This window comes from Cyprinodon tularosa, unplaced genomic scaffold (genome assembly GCF_016077235.1).
Source record: "Cyprinodon tularosa strain WSP-4 unplaced genomic scaffold, ASM1607723v1 ctg1266, whole genome shotgun sequence".
Classification (NCBI taxonomy): domain Eukaryota; kingdom Metazoa; phylum Chordata; class Actinopteri; order Cyprinodontiformes; family Cyprinodontidae; genus Cyprinodon; species Cyprinodon tularosa.
Genome location: NW_024038077.1, coordinates 52,608 through 75,407, shown reverse-complemented (window position 1 = coordinate 75,407; position 22,800 = coordinate 52,608). Strand labels below are relative to the sequence as shown.

The 22,800-nt window shown below is 37.8% G+C and overlaps 1 protein-coding gene across 1 annotated transcript in view; it reads right to left on the bottom strand.

The window, feature by feature from the left end:
• Positions 1-2,601: 2,601 nt before the first annotated feature.
• LOC119777732 (gastrula zinc finger protein XlCGF8.2DB-like) overlaps positions 2,602-22,800 on the bottom strand; it is a 30,541-nt gene continuing 10,342 nt past the window's right edge. Inside the window, exons 3-4 of the mRNA XM_038276732.1 lie at positions 3,556-3,639; positions 2,602-3,051 (exon numbers count right to left, since the gene is read on the bottom strand). Of these exons, the coding sequence (XP_038132660.1) occupies positions 2,615-3,051; positions 3,556-3,639 (521 nt within the window). The 3' untranslated portion in view covers positions 2,602-2,614. The remainder of the gene's footprint in view (positions 3,052-3,555; positions 3,640-22,800) is intronic.

Below are 22,800 nucleotides of genomic sequence, written 5' to 3'. Positions count from 1 at the left end.
ACATTTTTTTTACAGCGAATTTTAATTTGGAGCATATGAATTGGTTGGAAGGATAAAAGTCATTTGAAGTTTTTAATGAAGCTCTTTATATTTAGTTGGAATAGCAAACTTAAGATATTTGGTTCTCAATACACAGATATCATTTTTGTAGTATTCTTTTAACAGGAAAATCTTTTAATTGATAAGGATATAAGATATTTGTTGACACTTTTCTTAAAAAGATGTTTTTGCATTTTTTCATCTATTATATTGTTTTATTTAATAAATATATTTTTAAGTTTAAGAACTGCAATATTACTGAAGCAATCTTGAACTAAATTGATCAATGTTTTGGGGAAATAATTTATAATTTGTCCACATTCCTGGAATGACAATTAGGCATTATATGTATCATTTAAATCATCCAGTGATAATAACCCTCCATAACTTCTCACTGCTGTTCTGGGAGTTAAGATGTTCAGGGAGCTTCAGGAGCAGAACTGTATCAGATTTAAATTCCCACTGCAGATATATTAGAATCCGGTCCTGAGGCTGATGTGTTTCTGTCATCAATTTATGATTCATAATTTCCAGCTCTTATCTTGTTTAAACTCTTCTGCTAGCCAGATGTTGACCGATCATGGTAAAAACAAGATGCAGAGATTTGATGCTCCTCAGCAAACAGACAGACCATCATCTCCAGACCTAAACAGAGGAACATTTCCAGTTTCCATCCACCTGAGGCTGTTTCCATCCTTTCTAGGTGTGTTACTGAGTGAATGAGGATCAATGGGATTCAGTTCCATCGTTCAGGTTTAAACCATTAAAGATGAAACTCTGGAAAAAAAGTAAAGGAGGATTTATTCAATGGCCAGATTTGAACACACTCAGGCTCTAAAAAGCAAAAAAGATTAATGCTGATGGAGGAGCAACAGGAAAGACTGGAGAAGACAGAAGGTGAATGACATTAAACTATTTATTTTAGCTTTAGTTTGGCTGAAAATATCAGAGAAAACATGGAAAATATTGTTCCTTATTTATATGAAACCATAAAGAAGCACATTGTTTCAATCCAAGAGGTTTTATTGCTGCTCGTTCATCAATTTAGAAGCGATTACAATAATTAAAAACATCCACAGCAGAATATAATCCATAAAATCAGTTGTATAAAATAGGTGATAGTTACTTTCAGTCATAGCAGGTAAATAGAACATCTACAGAATCAAGAACAAAACTATTAGAATTAGTTCAAAGGAAAATTATACTTTCAAAAAAATGTTTAAAAAGCAGAAACTTCACACTTCTAGAGGAGAGTCAGATTTCTTTAATACATTATTAAGACAAAGGCTTTTTACCAAGTTAAAGCAGGTTCAAACTGATCAGTAAAAATAACATCAACATCATCAATCCTGTTTATCTTTTTAAACAAACATGTTTCATCATTTTAGGACTTCAATTTACCTGAACTACAGACTCCAGCCTCTAAACTGAGTTCTTTGACGTCCCGTAGTTTAACCCCATAATCCCAGCACCCCCTTTCAAGGTGGCTGGAGCTACTTTGCAACATTAATTAGCTTGTAGCTGACTAACTCTGAGACTGACACACACTTATAAATGTCCCAAATCTTCATCTGAGACTCCTCTATAGATGATCTACTTCATTCTAATATCCATTGACCATAGCTCTAACACTGGGCCAAAAACAGTTGGAGTTTTGGTGGGCCTGGTTTCAACAACACACGTAGCAGGGCTGATTGATGCATTGCTAATGAAAGCCAACAAGACACTGAATTAGCTAAACTCTGATCATTTGCAGCTGATCTCTGAGAAAATCCTCCAAAAACATCAGCAACACTGAGCAAAGCTCATTAAATCTGTCCTAGCTTTGCTTTTATTTTCATCTGAGGATATTTTCATCTGAATAAAAGTCTGTTTCTGGAATATATCCAACCACAGCTTAACAATCAGGTAACAGTTTGCTACGTCTCAAAAATAAAACTTTTTTTTTCTGAATAAATTCATCCAGAAAATAGTTGTGCCACACCATACCAAAAATCACACAGTGGGGGTCTCTCTGGATTTTTTTCAATTGAAACATCTAGAACTTCTCATTTGCTTATTGTACTGACAGAAAACTCGCTTCATCTGCAACCAAGATGTTGTTGTTGCACTTTATTAAGTTTATTCCCTTTATCACAGAAAAAGCAAGAAATTATGAATGTAAACAGCTTTTCTGTTAGGGCGACGTTCTATTTTTGGCCATTTAAATCGAATTTACTCAGGACCAAAATAATTAACTTTCTTATGTTCACATCCACATATTCGCCCAGGACCTGAATATTTACCAGGTTAACAATATCTTATCTGTTCTAGTTTCAATGTAAACACAGCTATTAATTCATGGCTTTATGAAAACTTTTCTAAAAAAGAAAAAAAGGACATTAACCCGTGGACATTTTATCTCCAACATGGAAAACGACTCTACTGTTCATTCCTGTGGCATCTAACTGTTATGACTTATGTTAAACAAATGGCTTTTGTTTTTTTAAATCAATAAATCATTCCACATCATGCATAAATAAATGTCACCTGGATACTTAAATTACCTTCTCATTTAAAATCTTTGAATAATCATTCAGAACAGGTTCTCAACTGTGTGAATTCTCATATGTTTAGTCAAATTACTTTTTAGAGTAAAACTTTTGCCACAAATCGTGCAAGAAAAAGGCTTCTCACCTGTATGAATTCTGGTGTGAACATTAAGATCAGTCTTAGAGGTGAAGCGTTTTCCACAGGAAAGACATTCAAAAGGTTTCTCACCTGTGTGAATTCTCATGTGTCTAGTCAAGTGACTCTTGGCAGTAAAGTTCTTGTTACAAATGGTACAGGAAAAAGGTTTCTCACCAGTGTGAATTCTGGTGTGTTTATCAAGTTCAGTCTTAGAGGTGAAGCGTTTTCCACAGGACAGACATTCAAAAGGCTTTTCACCCGTGTGAATTCTCATGTGTATCTCAAAATGAGATTTCTGAGTGAAGCATCTTCCACAGGAAAGACATTCAAAAGGCTTCTCACCTGAGTGAATTCTGATGTGAGTATTAAGATCAGTCTTAGAGGTGAAGCTTTTTCCACAGTACAGACATAAAAAAGGCTTCTCACCCGTGTGAATTCTCATGTGCCTGTCAAAACTAGATTTCTGAGTGAAGCTTTTTCCACAGGAAAGACATTCAAAAGGCTTCTCACCTGTGTGAATTCTGGTGTGAGTAGTCAAACTGCTTCTTTCAGTAAAGTTCTTGTTACAAATGTTACAGGCAAAAGGCTTCTCACCAGTGTGAATTCTCATGTGCCTGTCAAAATTAGATTTCTGAGTGAAGCTTTTTGGACAGGACAGGCATTGAAAAGGTTTCTCACCAGTGTGAATTCTGATGTGAGTATTAAGATCAGTCTTAGAGGTGAAGCGTTTTCCACAGTACAGACATAAAAAAGGCTTCTCACCTGTGTGAATTCTCATGTGTATCTCAAAATGAGATTTCCGAGTGAAGCATCTTCCACAGGATAGACATTCAAAAGGCTTCTCACCTGTGTGAATTCTGGTGTGAGTAGTCAAACTGCTTCTTTCAGTAAAGTTCTTGTTACAAATGTTACAGGTAAAAGGCTTCTCACCAGTGTGAATTCTGATGTGAATATTAAGATCAGTCTTAGAGGTGAAGCGTTTTCCACAGTACAGACATAAAAAAGGCTTCTCACCAGTGTGAATTCTTGTGTGTCTATCAAGTTTAGATTTCTTAATAAAGCTTTTTCTACAGATCTTACACTGATAACACTTCAGACTCATGTGAGCCATTAAATGCTCTTTTTTTAGAAAGTTTTCTCCACATGTTAAACATGGTAAAGGTTTCTCTCCTGTATGTTCAGCTTCCTGCCTTAGAACAAGCTGCTCTTTCTGCTCACTTATGGGGAGCTCCATGGTTTCCTCTTTTGTCCAGGGATGTTCTGGTTCTTGCTGCTCTTCTTTTATCTGCGGATGTTCTGGTTCCTCTTGGTCCAAACTGGAATTCCTCTCCTGTCCACAGAGCTGCTGGTCTGAGAAAACCTCTTTTCCAACATAATCAGGCAGGCGGTCTGGAAAGCCAAACACAGCAAAAATACTTTCTGTTGGTGGTTAAATAAAAGACACTTCACTTTAATCATCCTTGTGTCAATCTAACTACATACAAAGAGACTGGAACTACATCTCCCAGCATGCACTGCAGCTCTGACATCTCAGTCAGAGGTTTGGGGCTCCACTTTAATCTTTAAAGCTTTAGATTATGTCTGAACAGAACATGCTTTTCTTTTATTTTCCCAGTACAAAAACCCAATCTTAGTTTTCCAAACAATTTAATTATTGATGTTTTACTGAAGGGTTAAAACATCCTGTGGGATCTAGCCTTGATTTTTATTTAGACAACCAATATTAAACAATTACCGTATTTTCACGACTATAAGGCGCATATAAACGTCTTTTTTTCCCCTCAAAATGTGCGGCGCGCCCTTTGGTGCGGTGCGCCCTATGTGTGTTGTTACTGCGGACTTTTGAGACCACCATGCACCATGCAGAACTCCTCATCTCCTCATTGAGGAGATGATGAAAGAGTGGCTGAGGGAGGTGAATGTAAGGAGACCAGGTGGTTTTTTTTCACTCATCACCATCTCTGTTAATCTGTGACTCCATGCGTGCCCATCTCACAGCTGATGTGAAAAACATGGTGAAACAAATGAACGCTGTGCTTATTGCAGGAGATCTGACAAAGGAACTTCAACCGCTCGACATCGGTGTGAACCGGACCCAGCAGGTGCAGAAGAAGCAGCGAGTTTACATGCAAAGTCAATGGTTGACGCCCGTATAGGCGCAGCAAAAGGTCCCGCAGCGCGTTTTGAGCAGCAGGCGCAGCGCGTCGGGAGCGTTTAAGCATCTGACGCGCTGCTGCTGCTCCAGATGGAAAAATTTAAGTTTTGCTGCTGGACAGCAAATATAGCTGCAAGGCAAAGAAAGGATAGTGAAGCTCCGCCCAACGCGCGTCAGACACACTTTTGCACCGCGCAGCCAGAGCAGCTAAGCTGCTTCAGCCGCGCGTCAGAACTAACTGGTACAATCTAAGGATGATGACTTTGATGGGTTTGATTAATACTTTGTAATAAATACATGAATAAAGCACAATCATACTCAGTTTTGTTCCCGTTCGATTTTTAAATACGCAGTAGAGGTATTTAAACGAAGTAGAGGACATGTACCTGTATATAAAAAACGCGCCCTATAGTCCGGTGCGCCTTATGTGTGTGTTAAATACAGAAATGGCACACATAACTGAGACTGAGCCTTTTAGTACGGTGCGCCTTATGGTCGTGAAAATACGGTAAAACAATCTGAATATCTCTCAACCGTCTCAGAAATTCCATCTTGCTTTGCATTCATTGGTAAAATAACCATCTGTACGTCTATTTCCATCATACAAATGTCTGAACATGATCATTTAATGAGATATAATCAGGGGCGAACATAAAAAAAAAAAAAAAAACTTTGGGGCTTTTCATTTTAAATCATGACGGGGACAGGATGTTATTGTATCAGCCAGAGACTTTATACTCTTTTCTTCTCTCATAATTTCAAATAAATCTGTTTGACTGTTCTCAACTACTGACACCTTTAGCTATTATGCTAGATCTGCTAAATTGAACCCGTCTCTTTATATGCACTGAATGAACTATTAATGTTGAACATGGATTGTTTATTTCCAGCTTCTGTAAAGGGCTCCTGAAAAGCCACAGAAACATCTGCATGTTCCAGCTCCCACCACCAGCTGATTAACAACACAAACTAGAACCAGATGCAACAAAAGCTCCTCTGGGTCTCTTTGTTGAAGTTTCACAAAGCAGATAAAGCTTTCAGAAATCCCAAAGAGGGTTTGAAAGATTCTGCTCTCAGATTGGAATAATCTAAGTGTCTGAGTTCTGTAGTTTTTTAAAGTTGAGCAGATTAAAGACACTTAAACGTCTTCAGACTTGGAAACAAAATCTAGTGGATTGTTTTTTTTTTTTTACTTTTTTGGAATAAAGACACTTAAGATGATGAGAAGAGTGGCTGTAATTATTAATGCGGCTTTACTTCTGAATTCTTCAACATCTTAAAACTGAAATATTTTTTGAGTTCAGGGTTTTATACAGTAGTCCATCAGAACCTTGTTTATGTTTAGAAAACATGCTAATTAAAACAGACGAATCTAGCGGCACAGTTGTGCAGCTCAGCTAAAGCTAGCATACTTGCACATTTGAAATGTTTTTTGAAAAAAAGAGACTATTTTAAGATGTTTAAATTAAGATCTGTGGCTGATATGGTTGTGGTTTGACCGTAGCTATTAGCTGGGCTGCTTTTCAAAAACCATAGTTGCCAAAGTAATGCATTATTGTTTCCCAAACTATGTTGCTAACAGTTTAGCAGCTATGCTTTTAGTAAACAAACCCTGTTTAAAGCCTTTTTCCAGCCTTAGAATGGATGTTTAATCCAATCCTCCCGCCGCCATGTGCAGACTAGTGATGGATCCAGCAACACGACTGCATGGAGCTCATAGAGCAAAACACTATCGGCGTGTCGTTTTAAGAAAGTCATGTGACCGATATAGGAGCTGTTTCTAACTGACTGAGACACTAAACTGTGTTTAAAAACGTATCTGTCAACATGATGCATCTGCTAAAACAATGTTTTTAATCTGTTGATGTTTATCATTAAAATGATCAAGATATTTGGAGCAGCCTAACCCCCAGATTCCACATACTCCGTCAGCGGGGCGGAGCGGCGTGCGTAGCGCTTGTCTTTCATGTAAATCAATGAGAGCTGTTCCACATCCACCGCTACTCTTCCGCACGTCTCCGTCCACGCACGTCTTCTCCGTCCGTCACCGACAAATTACGGAGCCGAGCTATTTTTTGCTCCGCTCCGGTCAGGTCAAGATCCGCAATTGCAATCGCACCAAACAGGAAAAAGAACATCGACATATTCCGGTTCGTCAAATTAAAATATAGCAGCAACAGATCGGTGACTAGAAATTATAGCACAATTCTTATATGTAAAAAAAAAAAAAACACAGTTTATTTAAATGATTGGATCCAAACTATTGGTTATTCACCAACCAGGAAGCAGATTTCTCATCTCCATCAAAATATTTATTTTATACCGAGGGACTTAAACTTCAATCAAATCCATTCAAAAGAAACTTCTTATCACAGGAATGAAAAGAGATGCTGAGTTTGGGAGTAGAGAACAAGTTCATTCAAAAAAAGCAGTTTTGAATTATCCTTATCCCCGTTACAAAAATCTACAAAAATATATATATATATATTTGGGCAGAAACTGAACATATGCTGGATGATGGTGGGATTTTTTTAATATGTCATATTAAATCAAGCGCTCACAGGGTTCATACAGGAATGAGTGACTCTAATTTAATGCTATTTTAATTCTATTAGAAATGATTTTAATGCCATCAACAAGAACCATGTACACAAGTTATTAGTGTACATGAAATATGAAGGAGCTGTAAGCAGAGTTCCATGACTCCTGTATGTATGTAAACACACACACACACATATATACGTATATATATATATCCCCTAGCTTTTTCTCCGCCTGGAGCTTCCTTTCCGAACATACGGCTTTATGATCAGTTTCACGCAAATTAATAGCGATATAATATATCTGACGAAATTGTTTTTATAAGCATTTTTTATTAAAGAATTATAAATACTTTGATAAACATATTTAAATAATTTTAGTGCCAATTAAGGCCTTGATTTAAAAAAAAAAATGAATGAATTGTAATTATTTTTAATGATCCGCGGAAACCCTGGTTCATCTCGCGCATGCTCCCTACGATCTCCAAGAAACTCAGAGCGGAGCGGGCTGGATGTATGCTTTGCTTTGTGCAGGCGGTCTGGAGCGCAGCGGGGCGGAGCGGAGCGCTGACGGAGTATGTGGGATTTCAGGGTAAGAGGAATAGAAACGCTTCAGCTGCTGCGTTTTTATTTTCATTTCCTCATTGTGTCGTCCTTTTCCTCTCAGTTATCACTCAACTTATCTGAATTAAAGTTATTACAAATCAACTGTACTTATTGTTTTAAAAGTATGATTTAAAATCCTGGTCTACAAGCATCCTCATTCACATTTTCACGTTATGATAAATGTTTACATTATTTATTGGCTGCATCTAAAAAAGATATTTTCAATTTAAGCATAGATATGAAATACTACAATATAACCTACAGTAACAAATTATATCATTGTATTAGGTCATCTGTACGTCTATTTCCATCATGATCATTTGATGAGATATAATCAGGGGCGAACATAAATAAAAAAAAGAAAAAATCCCAACTTTGGGGCTTTTCATTTTAAATCATGACGGGAAAAGGATGATATTGTATCAGCCAGAGACTTTATACTCTTTTCTTCTCTCATAATTTCAAATAAATCTGTTTGACTGTTCTCAACTACTGACACCTTAGCTTAAAATCTAGATCTCTTTCAAACTGGGCACCGTTTCATTCACAACACCTGTCCATCAACCAGGAATACTTTAATAATCCCAGGGAGAAATGACTCTGTATGTAATAGAGTGACTGTAGGACCAGTTTGATATAACACTATTTTATACAACATATATAACTAGGGGGTCCCCGCTCCATCTTGCCATCAGTTTGGGGGCCCTTGCCCTGGAAAACGTTGAAGAGCCCTGATCTATATAATCATTCTATGAGCCTTTTAAATGTCCAAAAGGTGTCAGTATTCAGTGAGACAGAATCAATACAGTTTGGCAATGAGTCGAAACGCTTCAAGATGCCTCATTAGCCCATCACTAGAGCAGACTGTGACTCCATTGTCCAGCAGCAGGTAAACAATCTAACAATTCTACAGATATCTGAGGAATCAGGGATCAGAACAGCCTCCATGTTGGAATCTAAGCATCACAAACAACATGGAACAGTAGAGTTTAGCCTGAAAAGCTGCAATGACCAAACATGATGCAGACTTTAGCCTTTTAGGCTCTGCTATCAACCGGAGGTTAGCTTTAGCTTAGCATGTTGATCTCCTCTAAGCAGTTTTCCAATTAGATGAGGCTAAAATCCACAGTGTGCATCATCAGGGAATCGTTTCTATCAGCTGTTTCCTACCTATCCGGTGTAAGATGATCTGGGGGATCCTGGTGAAATCCAGCAGTAGATGTTGATCGTCCATCTTTTCCTCCGAATTGACCAAACTCCCTTTAAACTCCGTGAATGTTTCTTCAGCAGGAGTTAACTGCTCGGTGATAAACTCTCCTTGAAGCTGGACTGAAGACATTCTCACTGCAAACACTCCCAGATTATCAGCCTCTCTACAATGACTCCACACACAAGCTAAGCTAATGCTGCTGGTTTAATGTGTCGGTGCCTCGCTGCGTGTTTCTTTCTCCTTCTTTAGAGCTTCTTCTTCTTTTAACGGCAGCTTGCATCCATTATTGTTGCACTACTGCCACCTATTGGCTCCTAATATCTATCCCTCGAATTCTCATAATGATCCCTATATTTTAAAAAATAAAATAAATTTTTCATCCACTCAATACTATTTAACTTTTCAACCATATTAACAAATTTCTATTCCCCATTAAAACCTAATTCTGTTTTTAATCATGTTCTTTGATTGACATATTTTCTACAACTAATAAGAACATGTTCCATTGTTTTTACATTATCTCACCAACTACAAAAACCAGTGAGATGTTTCCCCATCTTAAAAAGAGTTCAATTATAAAAACTGTGTTTATTCTATTCATGAATACCTCCTCCCTCCTGTTTATTCCTCTAATCTTTGCTGCATCTCTTTCATAGCGGCTGGCAGACCACCTATTAAAGCGCATTACCGCCACCTGCTGGACAGAACTGTCAACAGGAGGTTTACAGCAAAAACAACTATTTTCTCTGTAGTGAGAAAATATTTTTTCAAATCCAGTAGTTTTTGATTTTTCTTTTTAATTAGTAATATATTTAATAGTTAATTAGGGGAACTATTCAAACCTGTTTGACCAATTCTGCATCATGAAATTATTGATTCTATTCTCCTTTTTTCTTCCTGCTTTCCTTTTATCTCCCATATTTTTCTGAATTTAATATCAGTTTCCCCCTTTATCACTTATGTCCAAGTTTTCCTTCTATATTTTTGTGACATAATTATTGATTATTGTTTGTCATTCAACCCTGACTAAATGATTTTCTTGATCTGTCTGCTGCTGCATTGAGCTCAATTATTGCTTCATGATGATTGTTTGAGTGTTTTAAATCACTATTAGGAAAATGACCCCATGTTTCTATTAGAGGCGTCACCGAGCAAATATGTGAAGGAGGCGACACTGAATGTTAGAAACCATTCTGGCATTTGTCCCAAAAATAAATATAAAAAACATTTAGAATAGTTCTAATTATTAATAGCTAGGCCCCCCCTTTACCACCCCCCACTGGAACAAGCAGTTCTCCTCTAAACCAGAAGGTGGCAGCACTGATACCATCATGTTCAGTGTCCTACTTTGACATTTTAAAGTTAGTATATGAAGCAAAAACTGACAAATATACAGAAATAAATGTTCTGCTATATATTTCTATTAGGGGATCAAATCCATCATTCAGGCTCTTTTAAGAATCAGTTTTTATGTTTGATGTTGTAGAGTTTGTCTCAGCAGTCATCTTCCAAGTAATTAAAGATAAAGAACAACAGTTTATCCATTTATTGTTTGTTATGTAGAACCATAGATTCATTTAAACAGCACTGATGTATTAATATGTACGTAGCTTTATTAGCGAGAGCTTCATGAAAATCTCTTGGTTTAATAGGAACTGGTTTCACTGTCTATTAGTTTTCACCTGCCGCCCCCGATTAAACTTTTAGGGAACGTCCACTGGTTAAATGTGGAACTGGACCAGAGACACACGGGTCCTTAGTGTCCCTCTGTAACATTTAAACCAGCTTTCTGGTTCAGACGCCCGCTTCCTTCCACTGACTCATCCAGGAGTGTCATGGCTGCCATCTTTGCACCTTTAGCTATTTATAGACGTGTGTGATTATCTACACCTTGTCCTCCTGATTATTCTTTCCATCTGGCTGAGTTTACAAAAACTGAGCTCCTGATGAAACTGTGCTTCTCTTGGTGAGCAGATAGAGGCCTGATGAAAATTAACAGAACATCTCTGTCTCTACTGATTAGTTACGTCTCTCACTACAATAGACTAGATCCTGAAAACAGTGGCTGCGTTCGATTTCATGGGCTGCGTCCTCAGAAGGCCAGATTTGAAGGCGATTTACTTCATAGCGCCGCGCCGAAGTCTGGTTGGATTCCAAGAGTCCTCGTTATGTGGCCTTAAAATGCGTTCTTCTTTTAGCCCGATTAGAAGGACGGGACCGATGTATCCTCGCTATCCTTGGTTTACCCAGGATTCATTGCGAGTCCAAACAAGCCAGCTGCTCTGTGATCAGAGGAAAGGTTACTTGGAGCCAAACAGTGGTGAAAATTGGAAGTTCAGTTTAATATAATCCAGTCAGTGAATAGTTCCGTCTGAAATGAATGAAAATAGTTGTTTTAATGGTTATTGAGTCAGATATGTGGCGGTAATGTTTGGTTTATCTAAAGGTTTTTATCTGTTACTGTGTTAATGAGTTTGGCTGGAATTTAAGGACAGATTCTAATATATCTGCAGGGTGGGGACTATAAATCTGATAGGATTTATTGCACAATTTGCTTAACTAAGTATTTTTAGATTTTGCAGATATATTTTTATTCATACATTGTTTAGATTTACTTATATGTTTCTACTTCATTTATAGAACAGAATAGAAAATCTCTTTATTGTCCCAAAATGGGGAAATTCTGGTGTTTACAGCAGCAAAAAGATTATAGAAAAAAAAAAATGGTCCCACAAATGTGGACCTTAGAAAAATGTATAAGAATAACATAATAGTGAAGAGTTATAATATAAACAATAAAATACTGTAAAGTGTTTTAACAATATAAAACTGGAGAATAAATAACCAATATGCAGCTATGGACATTTTTACAGTAATGGATATTTGAAAAAATGACAGCAGCATGTTATTTAACTGACTAAGGTTTCTATCATTACATTTGCTTTTATTTGTTCCTGCTTCTGTTGGTTGGAACCTTTATTCCACTCTGGATTCTCATGAGCGTATCCTTTATCTCACTTTAAAATAAAAATAAGAAAAAGAAACAGCTTTGAAATCTTTGGTATTCATTCTTCTCCTGCTTTATGTGTCAGCTGTCATGTTTGCTAAGCGGTGAAGAAAGCCTCGGAAGGATGGACCTGTTTGAATTCACAGCCAAAACTCTTCCAGTCTCCTTATTGAAGGATCCTGTCCAGTTAGACCGAGTCCTTGGAGGAAGCAGCCCATAAATTCAAACACACCCCTTTATAGCCAGGGGGGGGCAGGCCCCGCCAGGTGATTGGTTGTTGCCATGGGAGATATCAGCATCATTAGTGCATGCATGTCCCATCCCTGCATCCCTGCAGATGGACCCAAAGCTTTCATGGTTTCCTAATAATTACTGCTGCTGACTGACGACTATTCATGATGATCATTTCTATTTTCCAACGTCTATTTGTAGCTACAGCTGTGATGATCTGTTTAATCATCTATTAATGGCTTCTTAGCTGCTTCATCATTAGTTCTTGTCTTATTTTTTAGTATTTTCTGAGAGTTCTAGTTAAACAGTTTGTAGGATAGAATTGTTAGTTGTAACAGGGAGTGATTGTGTTTAATAAATCAGCATAGATAAAGAGATACGCATCTATGTTTATTTCTATATGAGAGTGATCTGCTGTCTCTAAAGGTCAGAGCTCCAAACATCCCTTCACTGTTGATGGTTTAGTGATACAGTGAGATTTACTGGGATTCTGGTTAATGATTGCTGCCAAGTGCAGTTATGAACTATAATTATCAACATTTACACAACCCAAGTCCACAACAAGTTGGACATTTCAGGAGGAAATTAAATATTAGATGCTGTCAGCCCAATAATCCCATCCCCTGGTGGAGCTTAAACATCTATTTATTGTGGAGGATTTGGATTCAAATAATAGTTTATTATTTAAAATCAAACAATAACTGCACAGCAGTGCTCTGACCTAAAGATTGAACATTTCACCATAATGTGATAAAATCTCTTGAATAGTTTCTAATGATCCACAGATCACTGTGCTGATGGGGAAACACCTGCACTTCTTTACTTCCTCTTGAATTTAGATTTTAGATTGAAACAGTTATTAAATTCCCTCACCGTGATCCAGAATCTTTTCTCTGTTCTGCCACCAAATGGAGTCAGAACCAGTTCCTCCTGATCCGGTACCGGAATCCCAGTCAGAGTTCCAGGTCCAGTGAAGTTCAGGTAAGCAGACTGGGAAGCAGGTGGGATCAGACTGTCACTTGGACCAGAACCAGGTCCGTCCTGATAGGATGACTTGGACAGAGTGGACTGGATCAGGCTTTGTTCAGTGAACTGATCCTGTTCACTATGGTCCTAAAAGGAAGTCATAGATATTTAATCCTAGATCTTTCCAACAGTCTAAAGGTGATTCTCCTATTTGACCTTTGATCAAATAGATCAGAACAGATTCTGATCAACTAGAATCAAACTTTCCATCAAGGTTTTATTCACATGAAAACAAAGCTTCTAGTAAAAAAGCTCCAGCTGGTCTGTTTCTGAAACACAAAGTCAGTGAAGAGTTCAAAGCAACAGTTCCTGTCAGTGACGATCCCAAGGAGTTTCTACTGACATCTGTCCATAGATCCTGGTTAGTTAGAATCAGCCTCATTCAGGGTTAAAGCTGACGATCAAACTGGAGGCACGATAACAGAGCGGTCAGCATATATGTGCTGCTGATCAGGATCATGACTTTGACTCTCTTTGTGTGAAAAAACAAGAATTTCCAGACTGAGTTGATTTTACGGCATGTTTTGAAATTACTTACAATAAAAATATTTTCATTTCAAGCAATATTTACCTTGACTTTACTTCAAAAGTTGATGGATGTAGTCAAAATTCCCATCATGTCACTGCTGTCATGTCACTGTTCATCTCCATAGCAACTACCCAAACAATCTCTCATAGAAACTTTTTAAAGGGACATTACAGTGTTGTGGTGGAACACTGATTTAACTGATATTTTATTCAATCATATTTTAAAACATTAGAAAACATGTTTTTGTTACTATTCATTTTTATCACTGAAGATCAAAAGTCTGGGTGTGGGACAAGCACAAAACGGTAATATTTACATAGAAATGAGGCTGAAAAAAGGTGAAATAAATTCCTCACAGACTAAAACAAATGTCCTAAAACAGTTTCATTGTAAAGATAACTATAAAGGTGTGAAATGTCCCTTTTTTTATTTTTTCATGAAGTATGATCAAAGGACATAAAAGTGCCCGTAGTTAAAGCCAATGTTGAGCCACGCCCCGATCTTCAGTCTGCAGTCAGGGCTATTTGGAAGCTGCCACTAGAGACTGTGGATGTGTTTGATTTTAAAGGCTGCATCCTCCAAGGACCCGCTCTATCTGGACTGGATCCTTGAAAATAAGGAGACAGGAAGAGTTTTGGCTGTGGATTCAAACAGGTCCATCCTTCTCTGGCTTTCACCGCACGTACGCTCTGTTGCCTAGCAACCATGACAGTTAACAAAAAAAGCAGGAAAACAAGGATACTGAACTTCTCACTACTGTTTTCTGTTTTCCTTTTTTATTGTTAAGTGAACAAAGACTAAACTCATGAGAATCCAGAGTGAAATAAAGGTGGCAGCCACCTGGAGCAGGAACAAATAAAAGCAAATGTAATGATATAAAAGGGCTAGAAAGATAGAAGGAAATCTAAACTATGTATGTATAAAAAAGATTTCTGCAAAATCTCTTATATTCAACAACAACAAAAATACTTAGTTAAGTAAATTGTGCTAAAAATCTATAAAAAAAATAAAAATAATAATAATGAATACAGGATAAGCTATCCAATAGTAAATTACATCATCAAATAAAGATATAAACGATATAAACAAGGAACAATAACTTCTCTGAAAAAGATAAATATCAGATGTAATTATGACATTCGGACAGAAAAGCATGGAGTCTTTTAGCATTGGTGGTAGACATTTTCTTTAAGGACATTTTGTATGTAGGGATTGTAGTGAAAGTTTTGTTGAGACATTTGTGTGTGAAGAATTTGACCATAATACTTTTATAATTAATTATAAATTCTATATATTTATCTTGGGCAACAATATCAAAGTTCATCGCGGAGGAGGGAGAAAAATTATGTTTAAGGACTTAGGGCCGGATCTATCAAAGGTTTGCGTGTATAAAAACGTGAGCTATTTCACTGCGCACGCTAAAAAATGTACAAACTGATCTATCAACAGCGTGCTAAAAGCATTTGGTCTTTAAAACGTGCTAAATAGCGCCTCTGATCCATTTAGTACTTTTTTTGCAATGAATATGCAATATGGGGCGTTTACACGCAAAAGTGCGTCTTGTGGGAGGAGAACATGTAAATATATTAATTTAGCACTCGCAAAGTGATTTATCAAACCTGAAAGCAATTTTGCTAACGGTATCTGACTCTATATTTAACACGTTTCAAAAGAAGGTGCAAATGGTCTGTATGCGTAATTGCGCACACATGGCAGCGGTTATTGTCGCAAGAAGGAGACATGGAAATAAAGCAAGGAGACGCAGACAACGCATTTTTCACTCCGTGTAAATATTTTTGGAATGAACGAGGAAACGATCATCAAAACTTATCGTCTATCCAGCATTTCCATTCTGGAGCTGTTGGGGGAACTCCGAATGGATTTGGAGCCAGGCACAAGGAGGACCCACGCAATACCAGATATCACAAAACTCCTTGCAACATTGCACTTTTTTGCATCTGGGTCATTCCAGCGTTCGGTTGCAGCGAGAGCTGGGATCTCCCAATCTCGTTTTTTCAGAAGTGCTGTCCGACGGGGTCGGGGTTCTCCCCCTGCGCCTGTGGAGCAACGTGCCAAATGCTGCGGGGATCTCATCCACAGTCACAGGCCAATACAAAACACCTGTTTTTTTTTTTTGTTTTTTTTTTTACAGCACATAAGCAGCACATACCACCTTAGGGAATAAAGGTTGCCAATTTATAAATATATATATGTATATGTATATATATGTATATGTGTATATATATATGTATATGTATATATATGTATATGTATATATATATATATATTATTATTAATTTTTTTTGATGGGGGTCACTGTAAGATTTAAATTTCTTAATGCACTAGTTTGTACAGACTACAAACTACTTTGCCGCAAACCACAAAACGCGCAAAACCATAATTTAAATAGGGCGTCTCCAACAGTTTTGCACCTTCCACCAGTTACGCAATCACTCTTGTTAAATCACCCGCAAACCATGGTTCAGCCCCTCGCGCAAAATTCCAGTTTGCGAGCGCAAATTACTGCATGCAAAATTGGATCTTGATAAATCCGGCCCTTAGAGAATAAGCAGTAAGGAACTGAGGTCAGAAATATTTGCTTTTACTACAATAAAAAAAGATGTTCAGTTCATTCCTCTTCTTGCTCACATAGACGACATTTTTTACAGCGAATTTCAATTTGGAGCATATGAATTGGTTGGAAGGATGAAAGTCATTTCAAGTTTTTAATGAAGCTCTTTATGTTTAGGTGGAATAGCAAATTTAAGATATTTGGTTCTAAATGCACGGATATCATTTTTGTAGTATTCTTTTAACAGGAAAATCTTTTAATTGGATAAAGGATATAAGATATTTGTTGACACTTTTCTTAAAAAGATGTTGTTGCATTTTTTATCTATTATATTGCTTCCATGTAGTTTTAAGTTTAGGAACTGCAATATTACTGAAGCAACCTTGAACTAAATTGATCAATGTTTTTGGGGATATAATTTATTATTTGTCCATATTCCTGGAATGACAATTAGGCATTATATTTATCATTTAAATCATCCAGTGACTATGGCTCTGTTCCAAATCCTGGGCTGCATCCTCCAAGGACGCGGTCTACCTAGACTGGATCCTTCCAAGTCCGTGAAAATAAGGAGACCGGAAGAGTTTTGGCTGTGAATTCAAACAGGTCTACCCTTCGGTGGGTTTTACCGCCGTATGCTCTGTTGCTTAGCAACCGTGATAGTTGACGCACAAAGCAGGAAAAAATAATGAATACCAAAGTTTTAAAAACTGTTTATTTATTTCTTTATTGGGAGGAATAAAGGTTCCAACCACTGGGAACCACTGGGAGCAGGAACAAATCAAATCAAATGTAATGATAGAAACCTTAGTCAGTTAAATAACCTGCTGCTGTCATTCTGCACATCTCTGATGTTGCTGCTATTTTCAAATATCCATTACTGTAAAAATGTCCATAGCTGCATATTGGTTATTTATTCTCCAGTTTTATATTGTTAAAACACTTTACAGGATTGTATTGTTTATATTTTAACTCTTCCCTATTATGTTATTCTTAGACATTTTTCTAAGGTCCTCATTTGTGTGACCATTTTCAATAATCTTTCTGCTGCTGTAAATCTGCCCATTGTGGGACAATAAAGAGATTTTCTATTCTATGAAAGGGGTAGAAATATATAAGTAAATCTAAACTATGAATGTATAAAAAATATATCTGCAAAATCTCTAATATTCCACAAAAAATGTCTTAGTTAAGCATATTGTGCAAAACAGCAATAAAAAATTTAAATCCTATCAGATTTATAGTCCCCACTCTGCAGATATATTAGAATCTGTCCTTAAATTCCAGCCAAACCCATTTACACAGTAACAGATTAAAACCTTTAGATAAATCAAACATTACCGCCACATATCTGACTCAATAACCATTAAAACAACTATTTTCATTCATTTCAGACGGAACTATTCACTGACTGGATTATATTAAACTGAACTTCCAATTTTCACCACTGTTCGGCTCCAAGTAACCTTTCCTCTGATCACAGAGCAGCTGGCATGTTTGGACTGATGTGTTTCTGTCATCAATTTATGATTCATAACTTCCAGCTCTTACCTTGTTGAACAATCATGGTAAAAACGTTCTGCTTTTGTTCGTAAGACTCCACAGAAAAGTAATATCTAGTTTTATTTCCAATAAAATAAACTCATGTGCCGTAATAATCCACCAAAGTTCATTTTTCAGCCATGGAAAGTAAGAATCAGGGGGTGAAAACACATAGGGCCGGATTTATCAAGATCCAATTTTGCGTGCAGGCTGAACCATGGAATGCGGGTGATTTAACAAGAGTGATTGCGTAACTGGTGGCAGGTGCAAAAGTGTTGGAGACGCCCGATTTAAATGATGGTTTTGCACGTTTTGTGGTTTGCAGCAAAGTAGTTTGTACAAACCAATGCATTAAGAAATTTTAATCTTACAGTGACACCCCCACCCCCTCCAAAATATATATATATATATATATATATATATATATATATATATATATATATATATATATATATATATATATATATATATATATATATATATATATATATATATATATATAAACTTTGGCAACCTTTAGTCCCTAAGGTGGTGTGTGGCTGAATTTCTACTTCACTGCAGTAAAAAAAACAAAAACAAAAACTGGTGTTTTGTATTGGCCTGTAGAAAAATGCACATACCAAATGGCTCACAAGAAGTGACTGTGGATGAGATTACTGCGCGTACGCATCCCCGCAGCATTGGCATGTTGCTCCACAGGCGCAGGGGGGATGTCGGGGTTCTCCGGTAGGGCGTCAGGGCGACATGGCATTTAGAACGTCGGACAGCACTTCTGAAAAACGAGATTGGGAGATCCCAGCTCTCGCTGCAACCGTACGCTGGAATGACCCAGATGCAAAAAAGTGCAATGTTGCAAGGAGTTTTGTGATATCTGGTATTGCGTGGGTCCTCCTTGTGGCTGGCTGCAAATCCATTCGGAGTTCCCCCAACAGCTCCAAAATGGCAATGCTGGATGAACGAAATGTTTTGATGATCGTTTCCTCGTTCATTCCAAAAATATTCACACGGAGTGAAAAAATGCGTTCTCTGCGTCTCCTTGCTTCATTTCGATGTCTCCTTCTTGCGACAATAACCGCTGCCATGTGTGCGCAATTACGCATACAGACCATTTGCACCTTCTTTTGAAACGTGTTAAATATAGAGTCAGATACCGTTAGCAAAATTGCTTTCAGGTTTGATAAATCACTTTGCGAGTGCTAAATTAATATATTTACATGTTCTCCTCCCACAAGACGCACTTTTGCGTGTAAACGCCCCATATTGCATATTCATTGCAGAAAAAGTACTAAATGGATAAGAGGCGCTATTTAGCACGTTTTAAAGACCAAATCCTTTTAGCACGCTGTTGATAGATCAGTTTGTACATTTTTTAGCATGCGCAGTGAAATAGCTCACGTTTTTATACACGCAAACCTTTGATAGATCCGGCCCTTAGTTTTCATTAAAGGAGAAGTTCGGTTTTTTACACTTTAAGCCCATTTTCTGTAGTGTCCAGGATGAAATCGAATGAAGGACACCAAAATTTTGACAATTGGTCCTGTCTCTGCTTTTTGGCTAATTTAGAATCAACCCCTGGCTGCTTTAGAATGGCTAGCATAGAGCATGTCCACTAATGTCCTTAAAACAACCTTAAACGTTCTTTTTTTAAAATATGCTACTCACCGTGTCGTCAGCGCTGTTCAATGACGTTCCAAAAAAAGTTTCGTGAAGAAAAAACGTTCCTGTAGTGTTTTATTTAGCATTTTGTAAATCCCATTGAGTTCTGTAGGAATAGTCAATATTCCGCTGCCACCGGAAACGGAAATGGGGCCTGTTTACACAGTTGTAGTCTTTTCGCTTCACTCTGTGTACTCCGACGTCGAGAATCAAGAATCCACCTTTCGTATTCCATTTTCAGAGTTTTTTAAAGTGTTTAACAGAGACGTTAGCACCTCGACGTCGGAGTACACAGAGTGAAGCGAAAAGACTACAACTGTGTAAACAGGCCCCATTTCCGTTTCCGGTGGCAGCGGAATATTGACTATTCCTACAGAACTCAATGGGATTTACAAAATGCTAAATAAAACACTACAGGAACGTTTTTTCTTCACGAAACTTTTTTTGGAACGTCATTGAACAGCGCTGACGACACGGTGAGTAGCATATTTTAAAAAAAGAACGTTTAAGGTTGTTTTAAGGACATTATCGGACATGCTCTATGCTAGCCATTCTAAAGCAGCCAGGGGTTGATTCTAAATGAGCCAAAAAGCAGAGACAGGAGCAATTGTCAAAATTTTGGTGTCCTTCATTCGATTTCATCCTGGACACTACAGAAAATGGGCTTAAAGTGTAAAAAACCGAACTTCTCCTTTAAACATGAGGGGCAACAGTGGCGTCAAAAGTAGGAGTTTTCCCTGAAATTGAAGGATTGACGGTTCAGGCCTCGACTCCGACTTCCAGTGTCGTTGTGTCCTTGGGCAAGACACTTCACCTGCATTGTCTACTGATGGTGGTCAGTGGCGCCAGTGTACGGCAGCCCCGCTTCTGTCAGTGAGCCCCAGGGCAGCTGTGGCTACAATGTAGCTTGCCACCATCAGTGGTGAGTGTGTGCATGAATGGGTGAATGAATGTAGTGTAAAGCGCTTTGGTCAAGTCTCCTGACTTGAAAAAAGGTGCTATATGAGTACAGGTCATTTACTTATACTTCAAATTAGCAATTGTTAAAATTAAAAAACACAATATATGCATACATACATACACTACTGTTCAAAAGTTTGGGGTCACATTGAAATGTCCTCATTTATGAAGGAAAAGCACTGTACTTTTCAATGAAGATAACTTTAAACTGTTTATCTTGAGCAATGATATCAAATTTCATTGCGGAGGAGGGAGAACATTTATTTTTAAGGACTTGGAGAATAAGCAGTAAGGAACTGAGGTCAAAAAATATTTGGTTTTACTACAATAAAAAAAAAGATGTTCAGTTCATTCCTCTTCTTGCTCACATAGACAACATTTTTTACAGCGAATTTCAATTTGGAGCATATGAATTGGTTGGAAGGATAAAAGTCATTTGAAGTTTTTAATGAAGCTCTTTATGTTTAGGTGGAATAGCAAACTTAAGATATTTGGTTCTCAATACACGGATATTATTTTTGTAGTATTCTTTTAACAGGAAAATCTTTTAATTGATAAGGATATAAGATATTTGTTGACACTTTTCTTAAAAATATGTTTTTGCATTTTTTCATCTATTATATTGTTTTATTTAATAAATATATTTTTAAGTTTAAGAACTGCAATATTACTGAAGCAATCTTGAACTAAATTGATCAATGTTTTGGGGAAATAATTTATAATTTGTCCACATTCCTGGAATGACAATTAGGCATTATATGTATCATTTAAATCATCCAGTGATAATAACCCTCCATAACTTCTCACTGCTGTTCTGGGAGTTAAGATGTTCAGGGAGCTTCAGGAGCAGAACTGTATCAGATTTAAATTCCCACTGCAGATATATTAGAATCCGGTCCTGAGGCTGATGTGTTTCTGTCATCAATTTATGATTCATAACTTCCAGCTCTTATCTTGTTTAAACTTCTGCTGGCCAGATGTTGACCGATCATGGTAAAAACATTCTGATTTTGTACTTAGGACTCCACAGAAAAGTAATATCCAGCTGTATTTCCCAGAAAATAAACTCATGTGCCGTAATAATCCACCAAAGGTCATTTTTCAGCCATGGAAAGTAAGAATCAGGGGGTGAAAACACATAGTTCTCTTAGATGATGCTGGGCCGCCATTTTAGATCTATGTAGCATTAAGATCAGATTACCGTATTTTCACGACTATAAGGCGCACTTAAACGTCTTTTTTTTCCCTCAAAATGTGCGGTGCGCCCTATATGTGTTGCAACTGCGATTTTTGAGACCACCTCATTGAGGAGATGATGAAAGAGTAGCTGAATGTAAGGAGACCAGGTGTTTTTTTTCCACTCATCACCATCGCTGTTAATATGTGACTCCATGCGTGCCCATCTCACAGCTGATGTGAAAAACATGGGGAAACAAATTAACGCTGTGCTCGCTGTTCAACCTCTCGACATCGGTGTGAACCGGACCCAGCAGGTGCAGCAGAAGCAGCGAGTTTACATGCAAAGTCAATGGTTGACGCACGTATAGGTGCAGCAAAAGGTCCCGCAGCGCATTTTGAGCAGCAGGCGCTGCGCGTCGGGAGCGTTTAAGCATCTGACGCACCGCCAACGCGCTGCTGCTGCTCGAGATGGAAAAATTGAAGTTTTGCTGCTGGACGCGCCGCATCAACCAATCAGAGAAGCAGATCTGGGAACTGACAGCGAGACAGACACATCGCTCTGATGACATATGATATTAACGCAAATGAAAAAGGCTGGATGGATGAGGAGATGATGAAAGCGTGGCTGAGGCAGGTGTATGTGAGGAGACCAGGTGGTTTTTTCCACGCATCACCATCGCTGCGTGCCCATCTCACAGCCGATGTGAAAAAAAAAAGGTGAATCAAATGAACGCTGTGCTCGCCGTTATCCCGGGGGTCTGACAAAGGAACTTCCACCGCTCGACATCGGTGTGAAGCGGCCGTTCAAAGTAAGGCTGCAAGCGGCGTGGGAGCGATGGATGACAGACGGAGACCACAGTTTCAGGATAAGTGGAAGG